At 43.8% G+C, this 23,511-nt stretch overlaps 1 protein-coding gene across 1 annotated transcript in view; it reads left to right on the top strand.

Moving 5' to 3' along the window:
• The window catches only part of Itpr2 (inositol 1,4,5-trisphosphate receptor type 2), a 391,521-nt gene that overhangs the window by 312,968 nt on the left and 55,042 nt on the right, over positions 1 to 23,511 (top strand). The window contains exons 49-52 of the mRNA XM_050164739.1: positions 6,093 to 6,268; positions 10,920 to 11,084; positions 13,411 to 13,606; positions 19,850 to 19,942. Coding sequence (XP_050020696.1) covers positions 6,093 to 6,268; positions 10,920 to 11,084; positions 13,411 to 13,606; positions 19,850 to 19,942 — 630 coding nt within the window. The remainder of the gene's footprint in view (positions 1 to 6,092; positions 6,269 to 10,919; positions 11,085 to 13,410; positions 13,607 to 19,849; positions 19,943 to 23,511) is intronic.

Here is a 23,511-nt window from a genome sequence, read left to right as displayed (position 1 = left end):
GGAGTACCTGTGAAACAGAGAAGCCACGAAATAACCGTGAGTGAGACACAGTCATGTGCCTCGGAGGATGCAGTGGCATGGGATAGACGTGAGTAAATGGAAGAAAACTTAGAAAACCCAGACGAGAGGTGTCCTACAGAGTACTTGGCCAGTGCTCCACAACCAAGCTCAGCAAAGATGCAGAACTGTTCCCGTGAACAGGCAGGGATGGAGGAGATGACAGGATCGTGACGCTGTCGGTCACAGATGTCATCATGCAATGCATTGGTATGTGGATCTAGATGAAGGGCCTGCAGATGGCTTCTCCACTATTTTTGCAGCTATTGCTTAAGTCTTAAGGAGCTCTGAAATGATATATGAAATTTAAAAAATAGAATCAAGGGTTCTGCCTATTCCTAGCGGGCATCATTTGGGGCAGGGAAGGCAGTCATGAAATTACCTGGAAAATCTGGGCCAGGCCTCCTCACCTTATTACAAGTCACGTTAGAGACACAGAGCCCTTGTGGAAAGGGGCCAGCAGAGGCATGGACTGTTCTTCCTCCAGGAGCAGTGGATGGGGGTGTCTGTCACCCAGGCTCTTGGAAGTGTCTTGTGCTTGACTGTCTTGTTTACATGTGGGTTACAACATTGTTTAGAGAACAATGTCTTTCAGTTGGGACGATGGCATAAAGGGATCCATGGGAGATGTTGCCTCTCAGATGAGCACCCCGGGGCACCATCCACCTCAGCTGCGGATGGACACTGCCAGGCCTTTGTGGAATCTGTTGATGCTAGGGCCTTCTCCTGCCATGCCAGCTGACCTGTTCTGGAACACTAGTCAGTGGACAGCTTTGTTATACTAAGATGGAATATCATTTTTTCAATCTAGAGGGTGGGCTTATTTTTCACATTTTGAGTGTAATTCTTCTCCCTCACCAACATTTTTGCTAAGGAAGATAAGATTCTTTGAGGTGATTTAGATTCACTCAGTTTCACAAGCATTTATGGGTACCGCTGTGTGCTAGGCACCATGCTAGGCTGGGAGATGCTAAGATGAGTTAAGCTGTTCTGTCCTCGAGGATCTCACGGTGTAGTTAAAGGACCAGGAAATGAGAAAGACACAAGAGCAAGGACTACCAGTGGATTTATGGATGGATGGCGAGTTTCTCTGGACCTGGGTGTAGGAAGCAGGAGTCTAACGAGCCTGCACAGGAAGCCCAGGCATGCAGAGGCTGAGGACTGAGAAGCAGCTGTGTGGGACAGGAAGCCACGAACAAATGAGCCTGCGGCAGCGCTCCAAGACTAGAGTGGAGCTGAAGTCCAGTTTGACTGTCGGAAACCTCTTACTTAGAGATATTGGGGAGTATAGAGGAATTCCTAAAAACACCTTCCCATTCGATATAATGCAGGCTTATTATGGAAAAGTAATAAAATATGCAAGATATTAAGAGAAAGAGTTCCCACTTGGTGGTAAGGATAGGCTATCATGCTCACTGGGTAGGCCGGGTTGGCCTAGATGGAATTCACTGTGCAGTGCAGGTCAGCCTTGAACTTAAAATAATCCTCCCGCTCCTCGGGTCAGAACTAACCCGGTGCTTCTCAGATGGTCACAGACTGTCATCAGTGAACACTGAATAACTGTTCATCTGTGTTCACATTCCACGCGGATACGGTAAATTGAGTGCAAGGTCTTGTGCCAGACAGTCAGCAAGCTACTTAAAAATGGATGAAACACCCGGTCTTGGGCGCATGGCTGTGCCTTCTCCTGTATCAAAGGGAGAGCCCCACAGGCCACACATCTGGGGCAGAGTAAAGGTGTGGGTTAATCGTCTGGCACTGGTAACAGTATGAGCATTTGTGCCACAGCTTAGCCTTCCAGAATATCATAGCAGACTTTATTTATGAATCAGCCTGGGAGTCACATGATGGGCGGGACATTGTCAAGTGTTCCCTGAAGATGTTAATTATAACACATGCTTAAAAGCAAAGCTAGGGGATGCTGGGAGACATCTAACAATTAAAAATATGCTTTTCTCTGTTATCTGAGCAGAGTTTGGGTCTTAGTATCCACGCAGGGTGGCACACAAATGCTTATAACTCCACCCCAAGGGATCCAGCACCTCTTTCTGGCCTCTGTGGGCATCTGCATATACCACATGCACGTGCACACACACACACACACACACACACTTGTACACATATATGCAGAACATACATAAAATAAAATAAAAAAAAAACTGGGGGCTGAGGAAATGGCTCAGTCAGCAGAGTGACTGCCACACAAGCCTGAGGCCCTGACTTTGCACGTCCAGAACCAATGAAGAAAGCCAGATGCAGCCGCACCACCTGGGGATTAATAAATATTTAGTTGCTTGCTCAGTATGAACTCCCCGAGAATATTTTGTCTACTTGATAAACAAGTATTGATTTATTGCTGCAAGTCCCACTGTGACAGGCTGGGGCCCCCGCACCCTTATAGAGTTTGTCTCTTAATGGAGACCTGAGAGCCGATACACACCTGGGATGGTAAAGGCTCTTCCTCTACTGCTGCAAAAGAGCTGTCGAGTCCAGGGAGATGGTGGCTGGCTGGGCTTGCTTTGCCAAGGCAGAGCATGTATAAGCCAGTATCAAAATAAACGTAAGTAGGCTATCCATTTTGATGATGAGGACGATGAGCTTTCTTTTCCCAATATTTAAAAAAACTCATTTAAATTTTTATCTATTGTGTGTGTGTGTGATGTGTGTGTGTGTATTTTTACATGTATGTCCATGCACATAGGTAGTGCCAATGGAGGCTAGAAGAGGGTGTTGTGTCCACTAGGACTAGAGTTACAGACAGTTATAAGCCACTGTGGGATTACTGGGAATTGAACCTGGTCCTCTGGAAGAGCAGCAAGTGTTCTTAACTACTGGACCAGCTCTCCAGCTCCATAACCTTCTTTTAATCACTGTTTATTTGGAAGCTGTTATAGCAACAAAATTATTACTATAATAAAATACCAGATTCTGGGTCTTTTATAAGGTAAATGTTTACTTAGTCCCCTGTTTTGGAAACTGGAAGCCCATGGCCGGCTATCATCATCGGTGCAGTCCAGGTGGGGACCCTCCTTGGTTACATCACAACTGATGGAGACGCAGACTGGGGTGTGCCTGTGGGGGGGGGGTCTTGTGAACAGGAGAGCTTTGCTTTGCAACCTTCTCCCAAGGGAGTGTCTGGTGCCTGTCCTGGCAGTGTCGATCCCTTCCAAAGACCTCTGTAATCTAGGCTCCCTCCTGCAGGTATCGCCTCTTAAAGATTCCATTGCTGTAATAATACTTCCCAAGGGCCTTGCTTGAAGTCTGGGGCCCTTGGGAGAACAGTCACACCATACCCAAACCACAATAGATAACATGACACAGAGTCAGGACTGAGGTGCATCTAAATTAATGCTGTATGTGGGTAGTTACAAGTTCCTGACAAAATCTTTGTGATTTTTAGGTGCATTGATCCTCAATGAACACAAAATCCATTAAAGCATATGTCTGGTTCACTGTAGAACTTCCGTGCTATTCCTGAAGCTTTGCTCATGGAATCACTCAAGGCGTTTTGCATCAGAACTCAGTGTTTTGGTAATAAGATGTGGCTGGAAGAATGATCATTATGGAGTATTTGGCACAGAAAGTTGGGGAGAAATCTCCAGTTTGTTGTGTTCCTCCTGAGATCCTGGTCCCCGTCAGCCAAGCCAATAATGCGGTGCCTAAAGTTGCTTCTGTAGATGCAGCACACGCCGCCCTGGAGAAGGGATGCCTTCGAGTATGCTCACCAGTTCACACGCCATAGAAATACACCTCTTTTCCAAGGAAAAAATTTAAACCGCCTTTGTAAAAAATTTCTAAGGAACTTGGTGTATAACAGTTTGTTTAAAAACCATTGGAAATTTTTCTTTTGCTTCTGTGCATGTGCATGCCTGCCTGCGTGTGTGTGTGTATGTATGCACACACATGTTTTTGTACATAGATATATGTGTGTAGGCAGATACCGCTCATTCATTTGCTGGCTACCCAGACCCGAATAATCACACAGAAACTATGTTAATTACAGCACTGCTTGGCCTATTAGCTCAGGCTTCTTATTAGCTAGCTTTTATATCTTAAAATAACCCATTTCTGTTATTTTGTGTATCACCACAAGGCTGTGGCTTACTGGGTAAAGTTCCAGTGCAATCATCTCCTTCGGCAGCTACAAGGTGTCTTTCTGACTCTGGTGTCTCTCTGACTCTTCTCTCTCTCTCTCTCTCTCTCTCTCTCTCTCTCTCTCTCTCTCTCTCTCTCTCTCCCCCCCTAGTATATTCTGCCCTGCCATAGGCCACAGCAGCTTTATTCATTAACCAGAGCAACACATGTACAGAAGGATCTCCCACATCATATGTGTATATAGGTGAATATGTATGCCTATGGAAGACAGGTCAACCTCAGGTATTATTTCTTATGACATCATTCACCTTGTATTTTGAGATGAGGTCCCTCAACAGCCCAGAATCTACCCATTCAGACAGACTGGCTGGCCAACACGGTCCATGATCTGCCGCCTTAGCACGAGGATTCCAACATGATTAGCTTTATTATTGGGGTGTTGGAGATCAGATCCAGATTCTCATGCTCATGAGGCAGGCACTTTCCTGGCTTGGCTGTCTGCCTAGCTCCAGAAGCTTTCATTTTTTGACGATTAAATAGCCTAGTATATTTTGGAACTTGAGTCAGTCTTCAAGTATATACAGTCATATTCCTACAGTCATATGCAGACCCATGTGTTTTAACACATAAAGTTGACTCATATGTAGATACCTGTACATGTGTTTTAACACTTAAAGCTTACTCATGTAGACGTATGTGGGGTTTAATACTGAAAGCATATCTGTATTTTATAAAATCTTAGTGTTATACAAATTGGGTTCTTTTTATTTTTATTTTTTACATTTGCCATCTCTCTATCTATCTATATCTATATCTATCTATATATCTCTCTCTATCTATCTATATCTATCTATATCTCTCTCTATCTATCTATTATCTATCTATCTATCTATTATCTATCTATCTATCTATCTATCTATCTATCTATCTATCTATCATCTAGCTAGCTAGCTAGCTATCATCTATCTATCATCTATCATCATCTATATCTATCTATCTATCTGTCTATCTATCTAATATGTGTATATCTGTGCATGGAGCTCAGAGGTAAACCTGCAGGAGCTGATTCTCTTCCTCCTCTGTGTAGGTTCTAGGAATCAAACTCAAGTCATTGAGTTTTGCATCAAGGAATGCCCTTCATCTGCTGATCCATCTTGAACTGGATTCTTTTGAGGAATTTGTAATATGATAAATTGATACTAATATGACAAGGAAAATGATTAGATAATGAAATACTATACCCAATATCTCATGTTCATTAACCATCAGTTTTGACTTGAGGTTCCTAAGTGAAGAACATTTATCAAAAGCATTTCACAAATCATTCCCAAAGGAGAGAAAGTGAAGGATTCTTAGACTTGATGTAAAGAATGTTGACTGTAGTCTGACTATCTTGTCAGGACTACCGACTCCCCAGTAATCACAGTGAGACTTAATGTTAATTATGAAAGCTTGGCCTTTGTCTTGGGCTTGTTCCCAACCAGCTCTTATAACTCAAATTAACCTGTTTCTATTAATCTATGTTCTGCCACTTGGCTTTTATCTCTCTCCCATTCTGTATGTCTGACTTGTTCTGCATCTTGCTGTTGTCTCCACCTTTCTTCTTCCCAGAGTTCCTCTCTCTTCCTGGGAATCTCTCCTATCCTCTCCTGCCTAGCTGTTGGCCATTCAGCTTTTTATTAAACCAATCAGAAGGCACCTTAGGCAGACACAAAAATTACAAAAGTATTTCCCCACAACAGTTGACTATTCTGAAGTCAATGCACAAGACTTCTGGAAATGTAATGAAGAAGACTGTGCCCTAAAATGTTTCCTTGTGGTAGAACGTTGTTCTGAGATTCACTGCACCACAGTTTTGTTTGTATATAAAGCACAGAAGCCAAGATTTCATGTTCGCTCTGTGTGTTCTTGGTGACAAGCAACTGCTCTGCCTTTTCCAGGTACACTTTCCCCCTTGTTCTCCGTCCTCCTTTGGATAGCAGTGGCCGTCTGCACATCTATGCTGTTTTTCTTCTCCAAGCCTGTGGGTATCCGGCCATTTCTAGTATCCATCATGCTCAGATCGATATACACCATCGGCCTGGGACCAACACTAATACTTCTTGGTGCTGCTAATGTAAGTGCATTGCTTAACTTTGTATCTTATGGAATTCGATGTACCAAGTATAACCATAGTTAGCTCTATGCTTTTATTCATGTGCATACAGTGAATTCAGGGTTGATGGGAATCTACGTTAACTAGAGTATCATTTGTGCACACTTTAATTTGGAGAGAAAGAACAAAAATACGACTAACCCATTGATTTAAGCAGCACTTGAAGGGTGACCCAGTTCTGCTGTCCATTTCATCATGGCTAATGTTCTCACTGTACCATACCTGCTATTACGGAAAAAATGACCCAGCCACTGTTAACACCTGAAAGTGGGTTCTAAATCATCCCGAAAGATTCAATTATGTTCAGTAGAAGTTAAGGAGTACTTTCTTCCAAATGACTTAGAAGTGGGGAGAAAAGACTGCTAGACGAAAAATAAGGTCCCAAATTGAGCTCCTTTTCTATGAGAAAACCTATAAACTTATAAAAGGCACAGGGAGATTTTTGTATATTAGAGCAAGTGACTGCCTTTTGACATGGTAGTTTCAAGCATAGAGTGAACAAACTGGAAGTATCATGCCAAGAAGCTAATGAAAGATTTGTAGACGTAATTTAAACAAAAAATATAAAACTTTGAATAGACTCTGCCAACTTTAGGCAAGGTATATCTGTAAATGGATATGAAGAAAAGATAAATCATCAAATTGATGAAAAACAAATGGTCAGAAATCACATAAATATTATTGTATCTACATAATCAATACCTAAAGCACTGCCTGTAACTTTCACTGGGTTCTTAACTGAAATGTTCTATATTCTGATGTCTTAGTTGGGATTATCTCCTATACTACCTCGTAGTTATTGAGGATAGTAATTGATAGTCACATTCCTGGGACGTCACAGGGAGTCTATGAATATTTTTTGAATAAGTAACTAATGAGTGAATGCATGGATGAATGACCAATATTTATTGAAAATAAATAAATTTGTTAACCAACTTTTAAGAACCAAGACGATGTAGTCAGTAGTCAATGCTGTGTTTTCAGTGTTTCTGGCCTTGGTCTTATCACAGTTCTCCCGGAGTTAAACAGTTCCACAGCTCTCATTGTCAGAATATTAAAAACAAATTCTCAGCTATCACCAGTGAAGGAAAGTGTGCGGCAAACCTGTGAGGTTTTGAACATTAACAGATACGCCCTTCTCTGGGTTTCTTAGGGGTTGAGCTATCACATTAGTGCATGGATCCGGTCCTCGCTCACCCACAGCTCCATGTTCCTGAATTATCTGTCCTTGCTCTTCCCCATCTCAATGGTGCCACGCCAGCCCTCCCTCCAGCTCACACCCATCTCCATTTCCCTCCACCCCATCCTTGGCCTTTGAACATTCAGAAATGATTTCAGGATATTGTATTGTCTTTGCTTTGAAAATATCACCAATCAAGACAATTAGACAATCATCAGGAATGTGGATAAATGTGTCTACACCTCTTGTGTTTGGCTCATGTCATTTCATAAGAAAACATGTTCAGCATGAAATTGCATTATTTAAAGAAGTAGATGTTATTCATAAACTGATCATTGACTAAACGAGAAAAACCTAAGTTTAAGAAAGTGAAGAGCCAGGCAGAGTTGTGCCCAGAGGAGCAAATGTTCTCTTCTGCACCTGTGATAGACATATAGAACACCGAGAGGTAGACTGTGTCGCTGGCCATAGAGAATTCATGTGCCATTTTCTGTTTCTTTCTACCTGTTTTTTTTTTTAAATCTTTGGACCAAGAGTATGTAGACAGAGGTAAGGAAAAACATTTGAATGTTCAGTGTGCACGTGAACTAAAATTATCCAGTCTTTTCCTGTCTCTAGTAGGACACTATAAAGTAATAAGTTCCATGTGGTTTGGTGAGAATCATACCATAAAATATTCTCTCCCAAAGTCAAGTTTTTATTGAACTGATTATGAGAAGGTGTTATGCATGTAGACATGTCAGTTTTATTAATTCCATGAATTTTTTAGTATTCCAATAGCATAAAACATGTTACTCGCCTAGACACTACCAGCAACCTGGGGTCATTTGACCAAAGAAAATAAAATCTTGTTGATTTGAGGCAAATTTAATGACATTGCTATAATTTGATACCAGTGCAGATGTTAGTAGAGAAGTTTATATTTATAATTTATTGTTGTAATTTGCTATCATAGATTAATAAAGTTATATTAGTGAATTACTGTATACTTCCCTCCTCACATAAATGCATTACACACTATCTTCATTCATCTTTACTGATGAGACATCAAATGAGAACATGAATCATATTTGTGTACCTTAGTATTAATTCTCTATATTATTAATAATATAAATTAATATACTAATTAATTTAATTTGTACATAGACATTTGCATTGTATGTCTGTTACTGCTGAAATAATAGATATCAGAATAAGAAAACCAAAAAAAAAATTAGTCTGACAGTCTAGACACAACAAGAAACAGAATTTGAGACTTCAGATATAAATCAACCAATCTCTGATTTCGCCCTTCTTGTGAGTTGGAGTAAGGTGTGGACAACTGGTCTACCCTCATCTGCCTGCTGAGATCAGTTGAGAATTTTGGTGTGGAAGACCCAGAAAAGATCAGTATTGATTCTATTGATGCAGTGGTGGTAACATCTACCATTTACCAAGTGTCTGATATATAGATCACTCATCAGTCAGATAGCATGGCCACCATGAGGCTTCTGCATCTTAGCTCATGCAGTAATTGGTCTCTAGACTCTGCCCCTCATGTGAAGCAAATATGAAGAGTTTCTTTTATGAGTAAGGAAGCACAATAAAGGAAGACCTCAGTATTTATCCGTTTATTGTGATAAAATTGAGTTCATTAAAGCTTGAAGCTTGTCTGCCTTTCAGACAGATTTTCCTGTCCGAGGCTGTGTTGACTGTCAAGAGCGATGCTGCTCCCACAACGGGGTTTGTCATACTGATCTGCTGACAGTTTAAAAGATTTCCAGGGTGATATTTAATTGTATGTAAATTTGATTTACATAGTGACCTTAAGATTTTATCCTGTCTAAGGTGTCATACCACATACCTGGAAATTATTGTAGGAAATCATCTCATTTTTCAGGAAAAGGTTGAATTTCATGCTTGAGGAGAAGATGGTGATATTGTTGGAGACAGTGGGTTTAGTTTTATCTTTTAAGACAGCAGATTGTCTTTTGCTTTGCTGCCCTCTCTTCTTGCATTCATTTGCCCTTGACACAAACGCCTTAAGCACAGGGACCGTTTCCACCTCCGAGCTCTGTGAGCACATGGAGAAGATGCAGTGCACTCTCCAACCTCAGTCCCCTTCCAGATGTCTCTAGGGCAGCAGCTTTCAACCTGTGGGTCACGGCCCCTTTGGGGGTCAGCTGATATCCCGTATATCAGATATTTGCAGTATAATTCATAACAGTAGCAAAATTATAGTTATGAAGTATCAATGAAAGTAATTTTATGGCTGGGGTCACCACATAGGGAACTATATTAGAGGGTCTCAGCATTAGCAAGGTTGAGAACCATTATTCTAGAGAGCAGAAGTCTATGTACCCAGCTATAGGTCAAGGGTCATGCAAACAAGCAAAGCACATCTCTTTGTCTTTCGTGTTAGCATGACCAAGTCCTGTTCAGACAGAAATGCATCTCGTCTTTTATGCTATGGAACTAAAATTTATTGATCATTTTGAGAATTCAGTTCAGTCTGTTACTGTCCAATGTGTCTGCTTTATGAAATAGTTTTCCTGCATGTTTTCTCTAACTCATCCTAGAAAGTCAGGAGATGATGCACAGGCCGCATGTCTGTGTTATACAAGTTGCCCTTGTGAAGAGGTTTTTAATTCTATTTTTGTTTAACCCCTTTCTATATCATATTGATAAACCTGAGTAGGCAAGCCAAGGTAAGTTGGTAAGTTGTGTGATTATGAACGGGGTCCCTCGAAAGCAACAGTGTAACAGCTGGATATTGCTTTGCCAGACATTCATTCTCAGCCTTGCTGCACACCCAGCTCACTGCCAGATATGGAACCTCTGTTGTTTATTCAATGCTTAGGATTTGAGCAGTTTTCTTTCGATCGGACTTGCTCTGAAGTCCCCATCATGTCTTAGCGCTACTGAGTGAGAACATAAGGGGCTGAAGAGCAAATAAGACTCCTGTTCAACAGCTGCTGAGATGCTGACAGGAGGGTGGAAGGGTTTCCCATGATTGTAGTGAGAGGAAGGACAGCTAAAATATAGTCATAGGTATCTAAGGAACACTTGAATAGTCATTATAGTAATTTCTGTGACTGTGTTATGTCAACTAGGCTCCTAAGGGGTCTTCTAAGGTAAGATCTCTTTATGGCAGGTTTTTAGAAACCACCAAGGCTTCCCATGGCAAGAACTAGGTTGTCCAAGAATAAGGAAAAGACAGATTTATACTCCATCTGTGTTGGTGGCAGAGCTACGGTCTGTCATTCTTTGTCCCCAGAGCTACAAAGAGAGCTAGTTCTGTATGTTGTTACGTGTGGTTTTGTAGACTGCCTGAAAAACACTCAGGAGGACACTGAGAAAGGCAACCACAGACTTAGCCATGCTCATCTTTCACAGTGTCTTCTTCCCTAGATGACCTTGAAGCACTAAAATCCCGCTTTCTCTTCCCTTTAGCTGTGTAATAAAATCGTGTTCCTGGTGAGCTTTGTGGGAAACCGAGGCACGTTCACCCGAGGTTATCGAGCGGTCATCCTGGACATGGCCTTTCTCTACCACGTGGCATATGTCTTGGTTTGCATGCTTGGCCTCTTTGTCCACGAGTTCTTCTACAGTTTCCTGGTGAGTCCAGCCTTAGGGACAATTGCTGCTGAGCCCACGATGTTGCACCTCTTACACCTTAGTCATTCAATTGGCTTCTTTTTGTTAGTTTTGTTGCTGTTATTGTTTGTTTTATTTTCAAGGCGCAGATTATGTTATTTATGGAATTGCCTAGAAGCTGCTTTGGGTTTTCAGCCAAGTAATATTTACTTAATTCACTGGTTATCTAGCTTCATAGGGGACAGATAAAGATGTCCTTTGTGCTAAAATCTTTATATCTTGTTTATAGTATCAAATGTTACATTAATCATTACAGTGGCGTGTAAGTAAATTGAGAAGGAACAAAAGGCACCCTAGCCAAAGACAAGCTGTTTAAAGTACAGCCTCTTAGCTTGTGCCATCGTTGTGAGTTTATGATGTCATCAACATTAGCTTATGTCACCATCTTTAGTTACATCACGTCATTGGCTCAAACCATCTTCAGCTGACGTCACCATCGTTAGCTTATGTCACCATCTTTAGTTACATCACATCATTGGCTTACACCATCATCTTTAGCTGACGTCACCATCTTCAGCTGACGTCACCATCGTTAGCTTATGTCACCATCTTTAGTTACATCACGTCATTGGCTCACACCACCATCTTCAGCTGATGTCACATCACCGCTGTTAGCTTATGTCACTACCTTTAAGTTATATTTAACTTATATCATCACAGCTAAGTTTAGCTATGTGCATTAAAATCTTTAGACAGGTTTTTCAAGTTTCTTTGTTTTTGTTCTGAGATGGCTTGCATCACTGGGTAGCCCAGGCTGGCCTCTCACTCAGTCTTCCCACCTCAGCCTCTGTGTGTGGGGTGGTTCCTGGGCTGTGTCACTGCCCCCAACCGTACATCCTTCCCAAGGATGCCCTCTCCTCCCCAGATGCCGTTTTCCTTTCTCCCTGTACACCGTGTTATAGCTGTGACTGGGGAAAGGAGCTGGAATAAAAACATGCTAAGATTAACTCAATGAGTGATATTCGAGTATGGGCACATGTGCCACAGTGCACGGCAGAAGTCAGGACAGACTTGGGTGTCGCCCCTCACCCACCACCTTGTTTGAGGCAAGAGTTTCTCATTTCATCACTATGAAGCCATCTACTCTGGCTCCTACTGAGTTAGAAGAAGATCTCTTTTATGTCAACCTAAGTGGCTAAAATGTTGAAGAAGCCAGAACACTGAACATCTTTATTGGAGAATATTGACTTTGTTTCTAACAATAGCTTCCCAAGAGAGAAACAGATAGCAAAGTAGTGGCCCTTTTAAGAAATTGGCTCATGGAATGCCAGTGTCCTAAAAACAGGCTGTGCCCAGCCGTGATGGGCAAGGCCGTGATTTACAGAGGACTGGTGGTTTTCAAAGGGTACACACATCTAACTGATCAGCCCAGCCCAGCCCGATTCTAGCTCTTACCTCCACATAAGAACACAAACTCTGAGTCTCCCAGTTTTGAAGATAGGATTCATTTTTAAACACTTTTGGACATTTCTGAAAATGAATATAATTTTATTCCTTTTATCTGCCTCTATACAACTGAACATGCGCTCACCGATTCTCCACTGCAGCGTATGTGTGTGAAATGCTCTCGGCACCAGCTGCAGGCAGCAAACATGTGCCTGAGTTCCCGATTAGTGTGTGGATTCCCCACTATTAAAGGCAGAACAGATGGGAACCCGTTAGAGGAAAGAAAGTTACCCTTTTTTGTTTGTGGTTCTGCTCTCAAATGTATAAATGAACACAGATTTTTATTCTCACTTACATATTGTTTTACTAAGGAGGAACGTCTCCATTTCCCAAATATTTTAAATTCAGATGTTTGCTGTGGCACCAGGCTCATAAAGTGTCCTTTCCACTTCACTTTGAGTCTTGCAATCAATCAAACAATAAATTTAAGGAATTTTTCAACTACCCATAAAATTGCATGTGCCTAATATTATACATTTTCTAAAGTCAAATGAAAATGTCTTAACAAAGCGGTGTGACGCTGACCGTGGAGTCAACATACGGACACTGTGGCTGCTGGAGCTGTCTTCACGGAAACCGTGTCTCCTGTATCCCAGCTCAACTGCTTAGGTTCGGTCAAAAATGTTATTTGTTTGAAAGCTCTTTTTTGTTTGCTTGTTTGTTTTTTCGAGACAGGGTTTCTCTGTAGCTTTGGAGTCTGTCCTGGAACTAGCTCTTGCAGACCAGACTGGCCTTGAACTCACAGAGATCTGCCTGCCTCTGCCTCCCGAGTGGTGGGATTGAAGGTGTGTGCCACCACCACCTGGCTTTGAAGGTTGTTTTTTAATTGTTATTTCTGTAGCTCTTTGATTTGGTGTACAGAGAAGAGACCCTGTTGAACGTCATCAAGAGCGTCACTCGGAATGGCCGCTCCATCATCCTGACCGCGGTCTTGGCTCTCATTCTGGTCTACCTGTTCTCCATCATTGGCTTCCTTTTCCTAAAGGATGACTTCACCATGGAAGTGGACAGACTGAAAACCAGAGCGCCAGTCACAGGTACCACTCCGCCTCCAAGCCCTGGCAGGTCTAACTTGTACACACCTTGTTTGTGGGATTTCAGACAAACATCAATAGGTAAAATTTTTACTTTCACCCTTAGAAAATGTGGTCTTGTTTACCACTGCTGTGGTTTGAGGGTGAAATGTCCCCGAGCCCCATGTGTTTGACATCTGGTCCCTGTGTGGTGGCACTGTTTGAGCTGGCGGAGCCGCTCTGGAGGAAGTGTTGGGCCTTGGGGTGGATAGTCTAGCCTCTCTTCCTGTCTGCCCTCTGCCTCCTGACTGCTAACACAGTGTGACCAGCTGCCGTGGCCGCCACTAGGTCCGGCTGTATCTCTTTGAACCGTTAGCCAAAATAAACTGTCCATTTCTTCCTCAAGTTGCTCGTTGTTAGGTGTTTTGATCCGAGCAATGATTAAAGTAACACAACTTCCAAGAGTTTGAGAATCTGAAATACTTTAGCCTGCACGCTGTCGGTGTGGGTTGGGAAATACACAAGAGACATCATCTGCTCTCCAGCTTACAGGGTTGCACAATGCTGACCATATTGCAGGAGGCGGCTGCAGCTTCACCGCGGGCAGTTCCAGGGTTTCTTTCCCCTCCTCTTCCCATTTCCCCAGAGAACAGGATCCATCACTGTGGGCAGTTCCAGGGTTTCTTCCCCCTCCTCTTCCCATTTCCCCAGAGAACAGTATCCAGCACCCAACAGCCACCACCCGGCCGTTCCCCCACAGGCACGGCATCACATTCTAACAACTGCAAACAATACACGCTTGCTTGGATTCGGAAACCTTTGGGTAGTAAGAGGAGGGCTTGGGAAGGCATGTTTAGGGGCTGTGGCTGAAGGACCCCGTTCAAGCTTGCATGATGTTTGCCATTGGACCACGTGGGGGAGCTGGTGTCCTCCCTGAGAAACCCACCATGTGGGGCTGTCCTCCCGGGTTATTTTTACTTTCTCACCCCTAATATACACCTTTTGTTGCTGGGTTCAATTCCTTCCTTAACCCTGCTTTGCTCTAAAGAAACCGTGGCTCTATACCGTGGTGTTTTCTTGATTCCACCAACTACTGTTTCTAGAGACAGGAAATCCCAAAAGACACGCTTTCTCCTCAAATCATTGACTTTAAAACTAAGATTTAGTTAGTGGGAACATAGGCATTCTTGCCTTTAATTGATACTTCATCCTTCCTTCCATCTCTCCTCCCTCCCTCCCTTCCTCCTTCCCTCTCTCCCTTCCTTTCTGTCTTTATGTCCTGACCACAGTTTCCCCTCCCCCCTTTCCTCCCATCCTCTCCTCCACCCCCTCTTTTCCTCCTCCCCCAATCCACTCCTCCCCTGTTTCTGTTCAGAAAGGGGCAGGCTTCCCATGGCTACCAACAAAGGATGGCTATTAAATTGCAGGAAGGCTAATAGGCACCACCCCTTTTATTTAGGCCGGGCAGACAATTCAGTATGAGGTGGATGGGGGAGTACTGAAAGAGATGACTGGAAGGGGGCACTTTTGGAGGTCAGGTAGGGACCAAATACAAGGGAAGCGCCCAGAAATCTACAAGGATATGACAGATAATTCTTCACTACGAAAATGACAATGTACAGTAATATCTTTCCTAAGAGATGGGATGACTATGTAGTGTTTAGATTTGTTCACTGGTGAGTCTACCTGCCTCGCGCATGTGACAGAAACACCAGCTGCACTGGAGACACCTTTGAACTCCACACCAAATGTTAGTCTTTGTTTTCGGGAACGTAAAATATGTTGCTGTTGCTTCATGTGACTTTTCTAGAGTGTCACACACAGGCCGTCGGCTTTCCATGTCACCCCATGTGACTCTAGCGTGTCACACACAGGCCGTCAGCTTTCCATTTGTAACTTTAATACAAGGAAATGACTGATCTTGGCAGCTTTTGTTTTTAGTTAATGTCACATCTCCCATCACCTTAGACCTGTGACCTCGTCAAGGGCACATCCCCAGTGACCCCCACAGTAGGCCTCACCTCCCAAAAGATCGGATAGCTCCCTGAGCTGGTGCCCACACCCTCAGTTTATGGCCCCGAGGGGCACTGGAAATGCAAGCCATTCCAGCGCCTTGGTGGGTGTGAAGGAAAAGCTGTTATGTAAGTGCCCGGTGCTCCCCTCTCTGAGCTCCTCAGGAGCTGTCTATCCTTAGCACTTGCAAGCCGCGTTTTCAATGCCTTTCTAGATCAGAGGCCCGGCCACATTTCCTTCAGTAGATCAGACGTAAACCAGAAGCTCTACAGCTTCCAAAACAAGCGTATACAGTAGCTGTGTTTTGAATTTGGTGGTAAATATTTTATGTTGTTTGAGGAGGAAGTCAGTTCTATATTGTGAATGTACTTTCTTTAGAAGTAGAAAAAATAAAACAAAAGAAACTTAAAGCTAAAATTTTAAGCTCTGTCTTTACTGAAAATCCATATACACATTAATATAGAAACAAGTCCAAAAAAACCATAAACATTAAAAAACAATTGGAAAATACCGCGAAAGCCCCACACATGGTGATAGCTAACGGACTTACCTCCCGGTTCTCTGTGGGCTCAAAACTTGAAAAGCATCTTCGTTTCCACTGAACTTCATTTCCACCACCGTGTAGCAGCGTTCTGTCGCCATAGCAGATGACTCGCGAGGCGTGGCGGTTTATAAAGGAAAGTGGTTCATGGTTCCCCAGGCTGGGGGAACCTGCTTGGTGTCTGAAGAGACTGTTCCTGTCACAGATGACAACACAGGGTGCCCTACTGTGAGGACAGGCAAACCAGGCTTTACCATGGTCTCCCTGTAGAGATAAACCGAGTGCACTGCTTTAACCCAGCCATGAGGAGAGAGGCACCATGCTTGATCACCTCGCAGCCCTTTGCAGCCAGGTTCAATTTCAGCGTGCACTTTGGCGGAAGTGTCTGGCCTGCAGCGGGATCTCAGCTGGTGCACAGCGTCTCCCTTCTTTGTGTTTTCAGCACTGTTGCTCACCAAGCTGGCCATGGTGAGATTACTGAGGCTAACACACTCAGGCAGCGAGTGATATTTCAGCTGCAGAAGGATGCGGTTCTTTAGCGGGTCTGACGTGATCAGAAACCACACAGATGGGAACAAGCGGGGAGGCGGAAAGACAGAGCTGGACAGTATGTCTTCACGGTGCTGGGATGTTGAATTAGGAGCGGCGAGGCTGCGTCCCCGGCACCCCGCCCACATGGCTAGCTTATGCCCCGAAATAATTACACGGAAACTGTATTCTTTCAAACACTGCCTGGCCCGGCTAGTTCCAGTTTCTTATTGGCTAGCTCTTACATATTGTTCTAACCCATTTCTAATATTCTGTGTAGCCCACGAGCTGGCTTACCAGGGAGGATCTTAACCTGCGTCTGTCTGGAGCGGGAGAATCATGGCGACTCCTTCACTAAGCTTCTTTCTCCCAGAATTTTCTTTTGTATACTCCGCCTACCTAATTTTCTATCCAATAAAATGGGCCAAGGCAGTTTCTTTATTATAATTAACCAATGTCCTTCCTCCATCACTGGGAGAGCAGGAAGACACGTGCCGTGCAGGTATCATTGGCGAATTAGAAGAATGGATTCTGCCTCTGGACCCAAGATCTCCTCTTAGTGGGCAAGAAGCAGCCACTCCTACGCGGCCAGAGCCGTTCACAGGGAAGCCCAAGGAGTGAAGTTCTCTTGACAAGTGGACACAGTATTCCAAAATAATCACATAGAAACTGTATTAATCAAATCACTGCTTGGCCCATTATGTCTAGCTTCTTATTGATTAACTCTTACATATTAATTTAATTCATTTCTATTCATCTGTGTATCTCCACGTGGCTGTGGCTTACCGGCATCTGTCTCTGGCGGGGCTACATGGCTTCTCCTTGACTCTGCCTCCTTCTCCCAGCATTCAGTTTAGTTTTCCCCACCTAGCTCTGTTGCCCTATTGCTCAGCTATAGGCCTGAAGCAGTTCTTTTATTAGCCAATGATATTCACGGCATACAGAGGGGGTTTTTATTAATCGTGCTACTGAACTGGATCTCCCTCTTCTATTGCATTTCTTCACATGAACCTTTGCTTTTCTTTGCCTGTCAGCTCCGTATCCTAGCTTTTGATCTCGTCAGTTCTCCAAAGCCTTGGATTCTGAGCCATTAGAGCCCCATGTGACACATTGAGACTTACAGAAGGACTGTCGTCAGGGCTCACTCAGAACTCCATCTCTGCCCCTCTCTGACCACTGACCAGCACTCCTGGTCCATGTCAGCGCCGACAGTGATGGGGACACTCCTTCCCAGTGCTGTCGCGGTGCCCCCCCCCGCCAGCCCGTTGCTCTTCACACCTCCTCCCACTACCACCTCCCATTTGTAAGATCTACTACTCTTGGTCCTCTCAGCTTGAGTCAAACTTTCAAGGTAAACTTTGTTTCATACAAATAGAAAGGTCACTCTCTCTGTACCATGTGGGCCAGTGAAACCAGGGGGGGATCCAGCAGAAAGAGGGGTTGCTGGGGACTCAGGAAGAAAAGTTAGGCTTCAGAAAAAAGAGTCTTCTGTCCTTGGACTCCTTGAAGCCTTTCTTCTCTGGGGCCCACATGTCATCGTGAGACCTGCCAACCCAAGGTCCTTACCTCAGCCACAGGGACTGGTGACTTCGTCTACAGATGGCTCCCTGCACTGGAAGGAAGCAGTTCTGACAGCCCAGGTCAGAACCCTGAATGTACCTGGCCACGGAAATATTAGAATTCATGTTTAGGTGAACAATATTATTAATACTTCATCACAGCCACTACAGGAAAAAAGATTGTATGAATAGAACTTTTTTGCACATTGATAACGAATCTATTCTCTATAAAATTGCTTAAACAGGCAAAACTGTGCTCGGAGCTGCAGGCTAACTTCCCAAAAAGACTTTAGGGATGCAGCTCAAATGAAGCACACATATCTTTAAACTAGAAACCTCTGTGGTCATGTGTCCATCCTGTCATGTGTGTATATGATGTTCTCTACAGTGCTCTGTGGTCATGTGTCCATCCTGTCATGTATGTATGTGCTCTCTGTAGTGCTCTGTGGTCATGTATCCATCTTGTCGTGTATGTATATGATGTTCTCTACAGTGCTCTGTGGTCATGTATCCATCTTGTCGTGTATGTATATGATGTTCTCTACAGTGCTCTGTGGTCATGTGTCCATCCTGTCATGTGTGTATATGATGTTCTCTACAGTGCTCTGTGGTCATGTGTCCATCCTGTCATGTATGTATGTGCTCTCTGTAGTGCTCTGTGGTCATGTATCCATCTTGTCGTGTATGTATATGATGTTCTCTACAGTGCTCTGTGGTCATGTATCCATCTTGTCGTGTATGTATATGATGTTCTCTACAGTGCTCTGTGGTCATGTGTCCATCCTGTCATGTGTGTATATGATGTTCTCTACAGTGCTCTGTGGTCATGTGTCCATCCTGTCATGTATGTATGTGCTCTCTACAGTGCTCTGTGGTCATGTGTCCATCCTGTCATGTATGTATATGATGTTCTCTACAGTGCTCTGTGGTCATGTGTCCATCCTGTCATGTATGTATATGATGTTCTCTACAGTGCTCTGTGGTCATGTGTCCATCCTGTCATGTATGTATATGATGTTCTCTACAGTGCTCTGTGGTCATGTGTCCATCCTGTCATGTATGTATGTGCTCTCTACAGTGCTCTGTGGTCATGTGTCCATCCTGTCATGTATGTATATGATGTTCTCTACAGTGCTCTGTGGTCATGTGTCCATCCTGTCATGTATGTATGTGCTCTCTACAGTGCTCTGTGGTCATGTGTCCATCCTGTCATGTATGTATATGATGTTCTCTACAGTGCTCTGTGGTCATGTGTCCATCCTGTCATGTATGTATGTGCTCTCTACAGTGCTCTGTGGTCATGTGTCCATCCTGTCATGTATGTATATGATGTTCTCTACAGTGCTCTGTGGTCATGTGTCCATCCTGTCATGTATGTATGTGCTCTCTACAGTGCTCTGTGGTCATGTGTCCATCCTGTCATGTGTGTATATGATGTTCTCTACAGTGCTCTGTGGTCATGTGTCCATCCTGTCATGTATGTATATGATGTTCTCTACAGTGCTCTGTGATCTGTCCATCCTGTCATGTATGTATATGATGTTCTCTGCAGTGCTCTGTGGTCATGTGTCCATCCTGTCATGTATGTATGTGCTCTCTACAGTGCTCTGCTCTTTGTCTTCCCAGGTAATCATGGGGCTCCCACCATAACCATACCTTCCATGATGGAAACATGCCAGAAGGAGAACTGCTCACCCATTATCCCTCCTTTGAACACAGGTATGTACTGACAACACAGGTCTGTACTTGTCCCTCTAACATGTAACTAGGTGTTTTATCATGTCTATGAGAGCTGATCTGGGACTTTATAATTGTGTTGAAATAGAAGGGCAGAAGGTAAAGGACCAAAATACCTCAGGCTAGAGAACGGAGTCTGCATTCGTTATACCGAGCAGCTGTCTTGCTCCTCACGGTGTTTCTGTTCAACAGAACCTGGCAGACTCATTGTGTGGAATGTGCTGATCCCAAACAGCAACCCACACTAAGGGATCCCCTTCCAACTGCTTGGCTACCAAAAAGGGATGTGGAAAAGCATGGATTCTACTCTAGAATCCCGGCTGTAACCCTGGGCTTGTCCCTTTCCTGGCTTATGTTTGGATAACTTGTAAGGACAGAAAAATGACCAAATAAAATCACCCTCCTTCCTAAGGAGCAAATTTAAAGTTATAAGAATAACTTTAGTTCTAAACCACTCTCTTAAGATGTAGAGGAGTCTGGGGACACAGCATGTATGTTACTTCCTAAATTGAAAGCAATAATGATGGATTTCTTAAAGCAGGAGATACAGTGGTTTGTGGGTGTGTAGTTGCAGGTGCCTAATAGTCATATCAGGCAAGCACTTTGTCCATGCACTACACTCAGCCCTTGTGGGCTGCAGATCTCTGCATAACCCAAAAGTTGTCATAGATGAAGAAGCGTGGAGACAGTTAAATGGTGAAGTCGATTCCGAACAGATGAGGGAAGTGACATGAAAGATGGAGGAAGGATGAAGCATTCAGTCATCTTTTTTCTTGAGCTGTTGGACTGTTGATGGGGAGGGCACGAATGGTCCCTCCTGCTGACTAAACCTTATACTGTCTGACCTAGAGAGTGTTGGAGAGGGGGCCACTTGTTCAGCCCAGCTGCCGGCTAGCTTAGCCCAAAAATAACCACATAGAAACTGTATTAATTAAGTCACTGCTTGGCCCATTAGCTCTAGCATCTTATTAGCTAACTCTTATATTAATTTAACCCATTTCTATTGATCTGTGTATCACCACATGGCAGTGGCTTACCAGGTAAAAGTGAAATTCCCAGCTTCTGTTTCTGGCAGCTCCATGGCGTCTCCCTGACTCTGCTTTCTTCTTCCCAGAATTCTATTTAGTTTTCCCTGCCTAGCTCTGTTCCCCTAGAGCTCTGCTATAGGCCCAAAGCAGTTCCTTTATTAACCAATTAAAGCAACACATAGACAGAAGGACCGCCTACACCAAGAAAGAGAATGAAGCTCTTGTATTCATTCCATATAGTGTCTGACGGCAGGGCACTTGAGATGTTTCCAGCAAGGCTTGCCTGACCCCATGCAAAGCTCACACAAGAGCCAGCTCTTCTTGGCTTAGCTGGGATTACCGAGCAACCCCTCTCTGAAGCTGTATTATGTGTGTCTCTTGGTTCAAACCCCTCTGCTCTCTTCAGCTTTCCTCACAGACACAGCAGAGTTTCTTGGCTTCATACTCATAGGCAAGCTGCCCAATACTGCTCTCGCTGTGATGTTGGGACCCTTGAGTCACCCCCTATGCTTTTAAAGACTTATTTTTATTTTCTATTTATGTACATGGTACGTGTGTATGAGCACCTACAGAGGCCAGAAGGAGTGTCACATCACCGTGACCTGGAGTTACTGGTGGTTGTGAAGTGCCTGCTAGCACCATGGGAGATGATGCAGGTCCTCTATAACAGCACTATGTCCCTTAACCACTGCGCCGTCTCTCAAACCATCCCACATTACTGACTGCATTTGGCTGTCTCTTGGCAGAAGTGCCATTCTTGATGGCTTAGCTGTCATCCCATAAATATCCGCCCTGGGCTCATATAATTGGGACTTTGGGATCTCACAAATGAAGCTGAACATTTATTCCTGAGTATTTCCGCCAACCCATAGTGCTAGGATGTGACGGATTCTCCTGCAAGTGTGTTGGGACCTGGTGGTGTCCGGGTCTCCAGGTCCTTCTGTTCCTTAATCCCATTCTCCCTAGTCATGCCATCCTTGGCTTTGACAAGACCTCGGTTGGAGCTTAAAGAGCTGACCCGTAGCTTGTCTTTACATGGCTCTTCACCTAAGGATGGGTTGAAGGAAGATAAATAATAGGAAGTGGGTTGGCCCAAAGGCCCTGAGAAGTTTCATCTGGACCCTCACAGATTAAAAAGGAGTCCGACTTCTGTCTAGATATTCCCCCAGGATATCTGGGAGTGTTGCAGAGGATTGTGGCAGGACTTTCAGGGCCTGGGAACACGCTCAGGTGCACATGGTCATGCCTTATAGAGTTCTTCAGCTTCCTAGAAATACGTCACAAGTGGGATGGGGTAGGCAGCTCCGTCAGTCAAGTACTTGCTGTACAAGCATAAGGGTATGAGTTCGATTCCCAAAACATGCACACATGCATGCACACGCATCCACACACACATGCACACATGCATGCACACACTCATGCACACGCATGCACAGACACCACACAACTAGGCATTGCAGTACACATTTGTACCCCTAAAACTTGGAGGAGGGGATAAGAGGAACCCCAGGGCTCAATGGTCCCCCAGTCTAGCTAAAGAGTAATTAAAAAAGGCAACCAATGTCAACCTCTGACTTCCACATTCATGTGCATGTACATGCACACACACACACAGAGATAGATAGATAGATAGAGAGAGAGAGAGAGAGAGAGAGAGAGAGAGAGAATAAACTATCTATATACCCTCTAATTTTTAAAAAATTCTTGTGAAATCCACCTCACTGGTTTTGGGGCACAGTGCCTGCCCATCCCCAGTCGCAGGTCAGTCTGTGCTGCCGTCCCCCTCCTCCCCACAGCATCAGGTCAAAGACCCACTCGAGCACCTTCTGTTAGCATACAGTCATTCATCAGCAGTTTTCAGAGTCTGCCTCCATCTCAAGTCCCTGACTATGGATGTTTCTTGCTTACTAAGGACAAACAGGGACAGTCTTCACCCCGGGTACAGCATTTCCTTTCCCAAGGTCTGATAGCAGTGTGTGGAAATCTTGTAGAGAAAGCTGCCAGAGGGTTGGAAACTGTATTGGAGCTGGGGTGTCGGGGGCAGCTTTCCTAGTGGAGGTTCTCCCCAGCTGGAACCGAAGACACTGAAAAGCCACGGCAGAGTCTTTAGGCACTTCACATTCAAGGGTTAAAATAGATTTGATTAGAATTTGGAAAGTCTATAAATTTGACTTTTGTTTTTATAATTCAAGTTTTAATTTTTTTAAAAGTAGAATATCACTATTTAAGCCCTGGATATACTAAAACTCAATATGTAGATTAGACTGACCTTGAACTCAACGAAATCCACCTGCTTCTGCCTCTTGAGTACTGGGATTAAAGGTGTGCAACACCAACACCCCCAGTGGATTTGACCTATAAATTTTACCAATATTAATAATTTTACTAATTTGATTAAAAATGTGTGGATTTTTATCTCCAGGGGCTTGTTTCCTCTAAATTTTGGCAGAATGTGTTTAGCAGCAGGTTTTTTTTTTTTGGAAAGCCTATGAGACTGATCTTGTGGTCTTCTTTCAATGTTGG

Source organism: Alexandromys fortis, unplaced genomic scaffold, assembly GCF_014885135.2.
Source record: "Alexandromys fortis isolate MF-2015 unplaced genomic scaffold, M_Fortis_MF-2015_v1.1 scaffold_153, whole genome shotgun sequence".
NCBI lineage: Eukaryota > Metazoa > Chordata > Mammalia > Rodentia > Cricetidae > Alexandromys > Alexandromys fortis.
The sequence above is the reverse complement of the archived record's forward strand: the minus strand, read 5'-3'. Positions and strand labels throughout refer to the sequence as shown.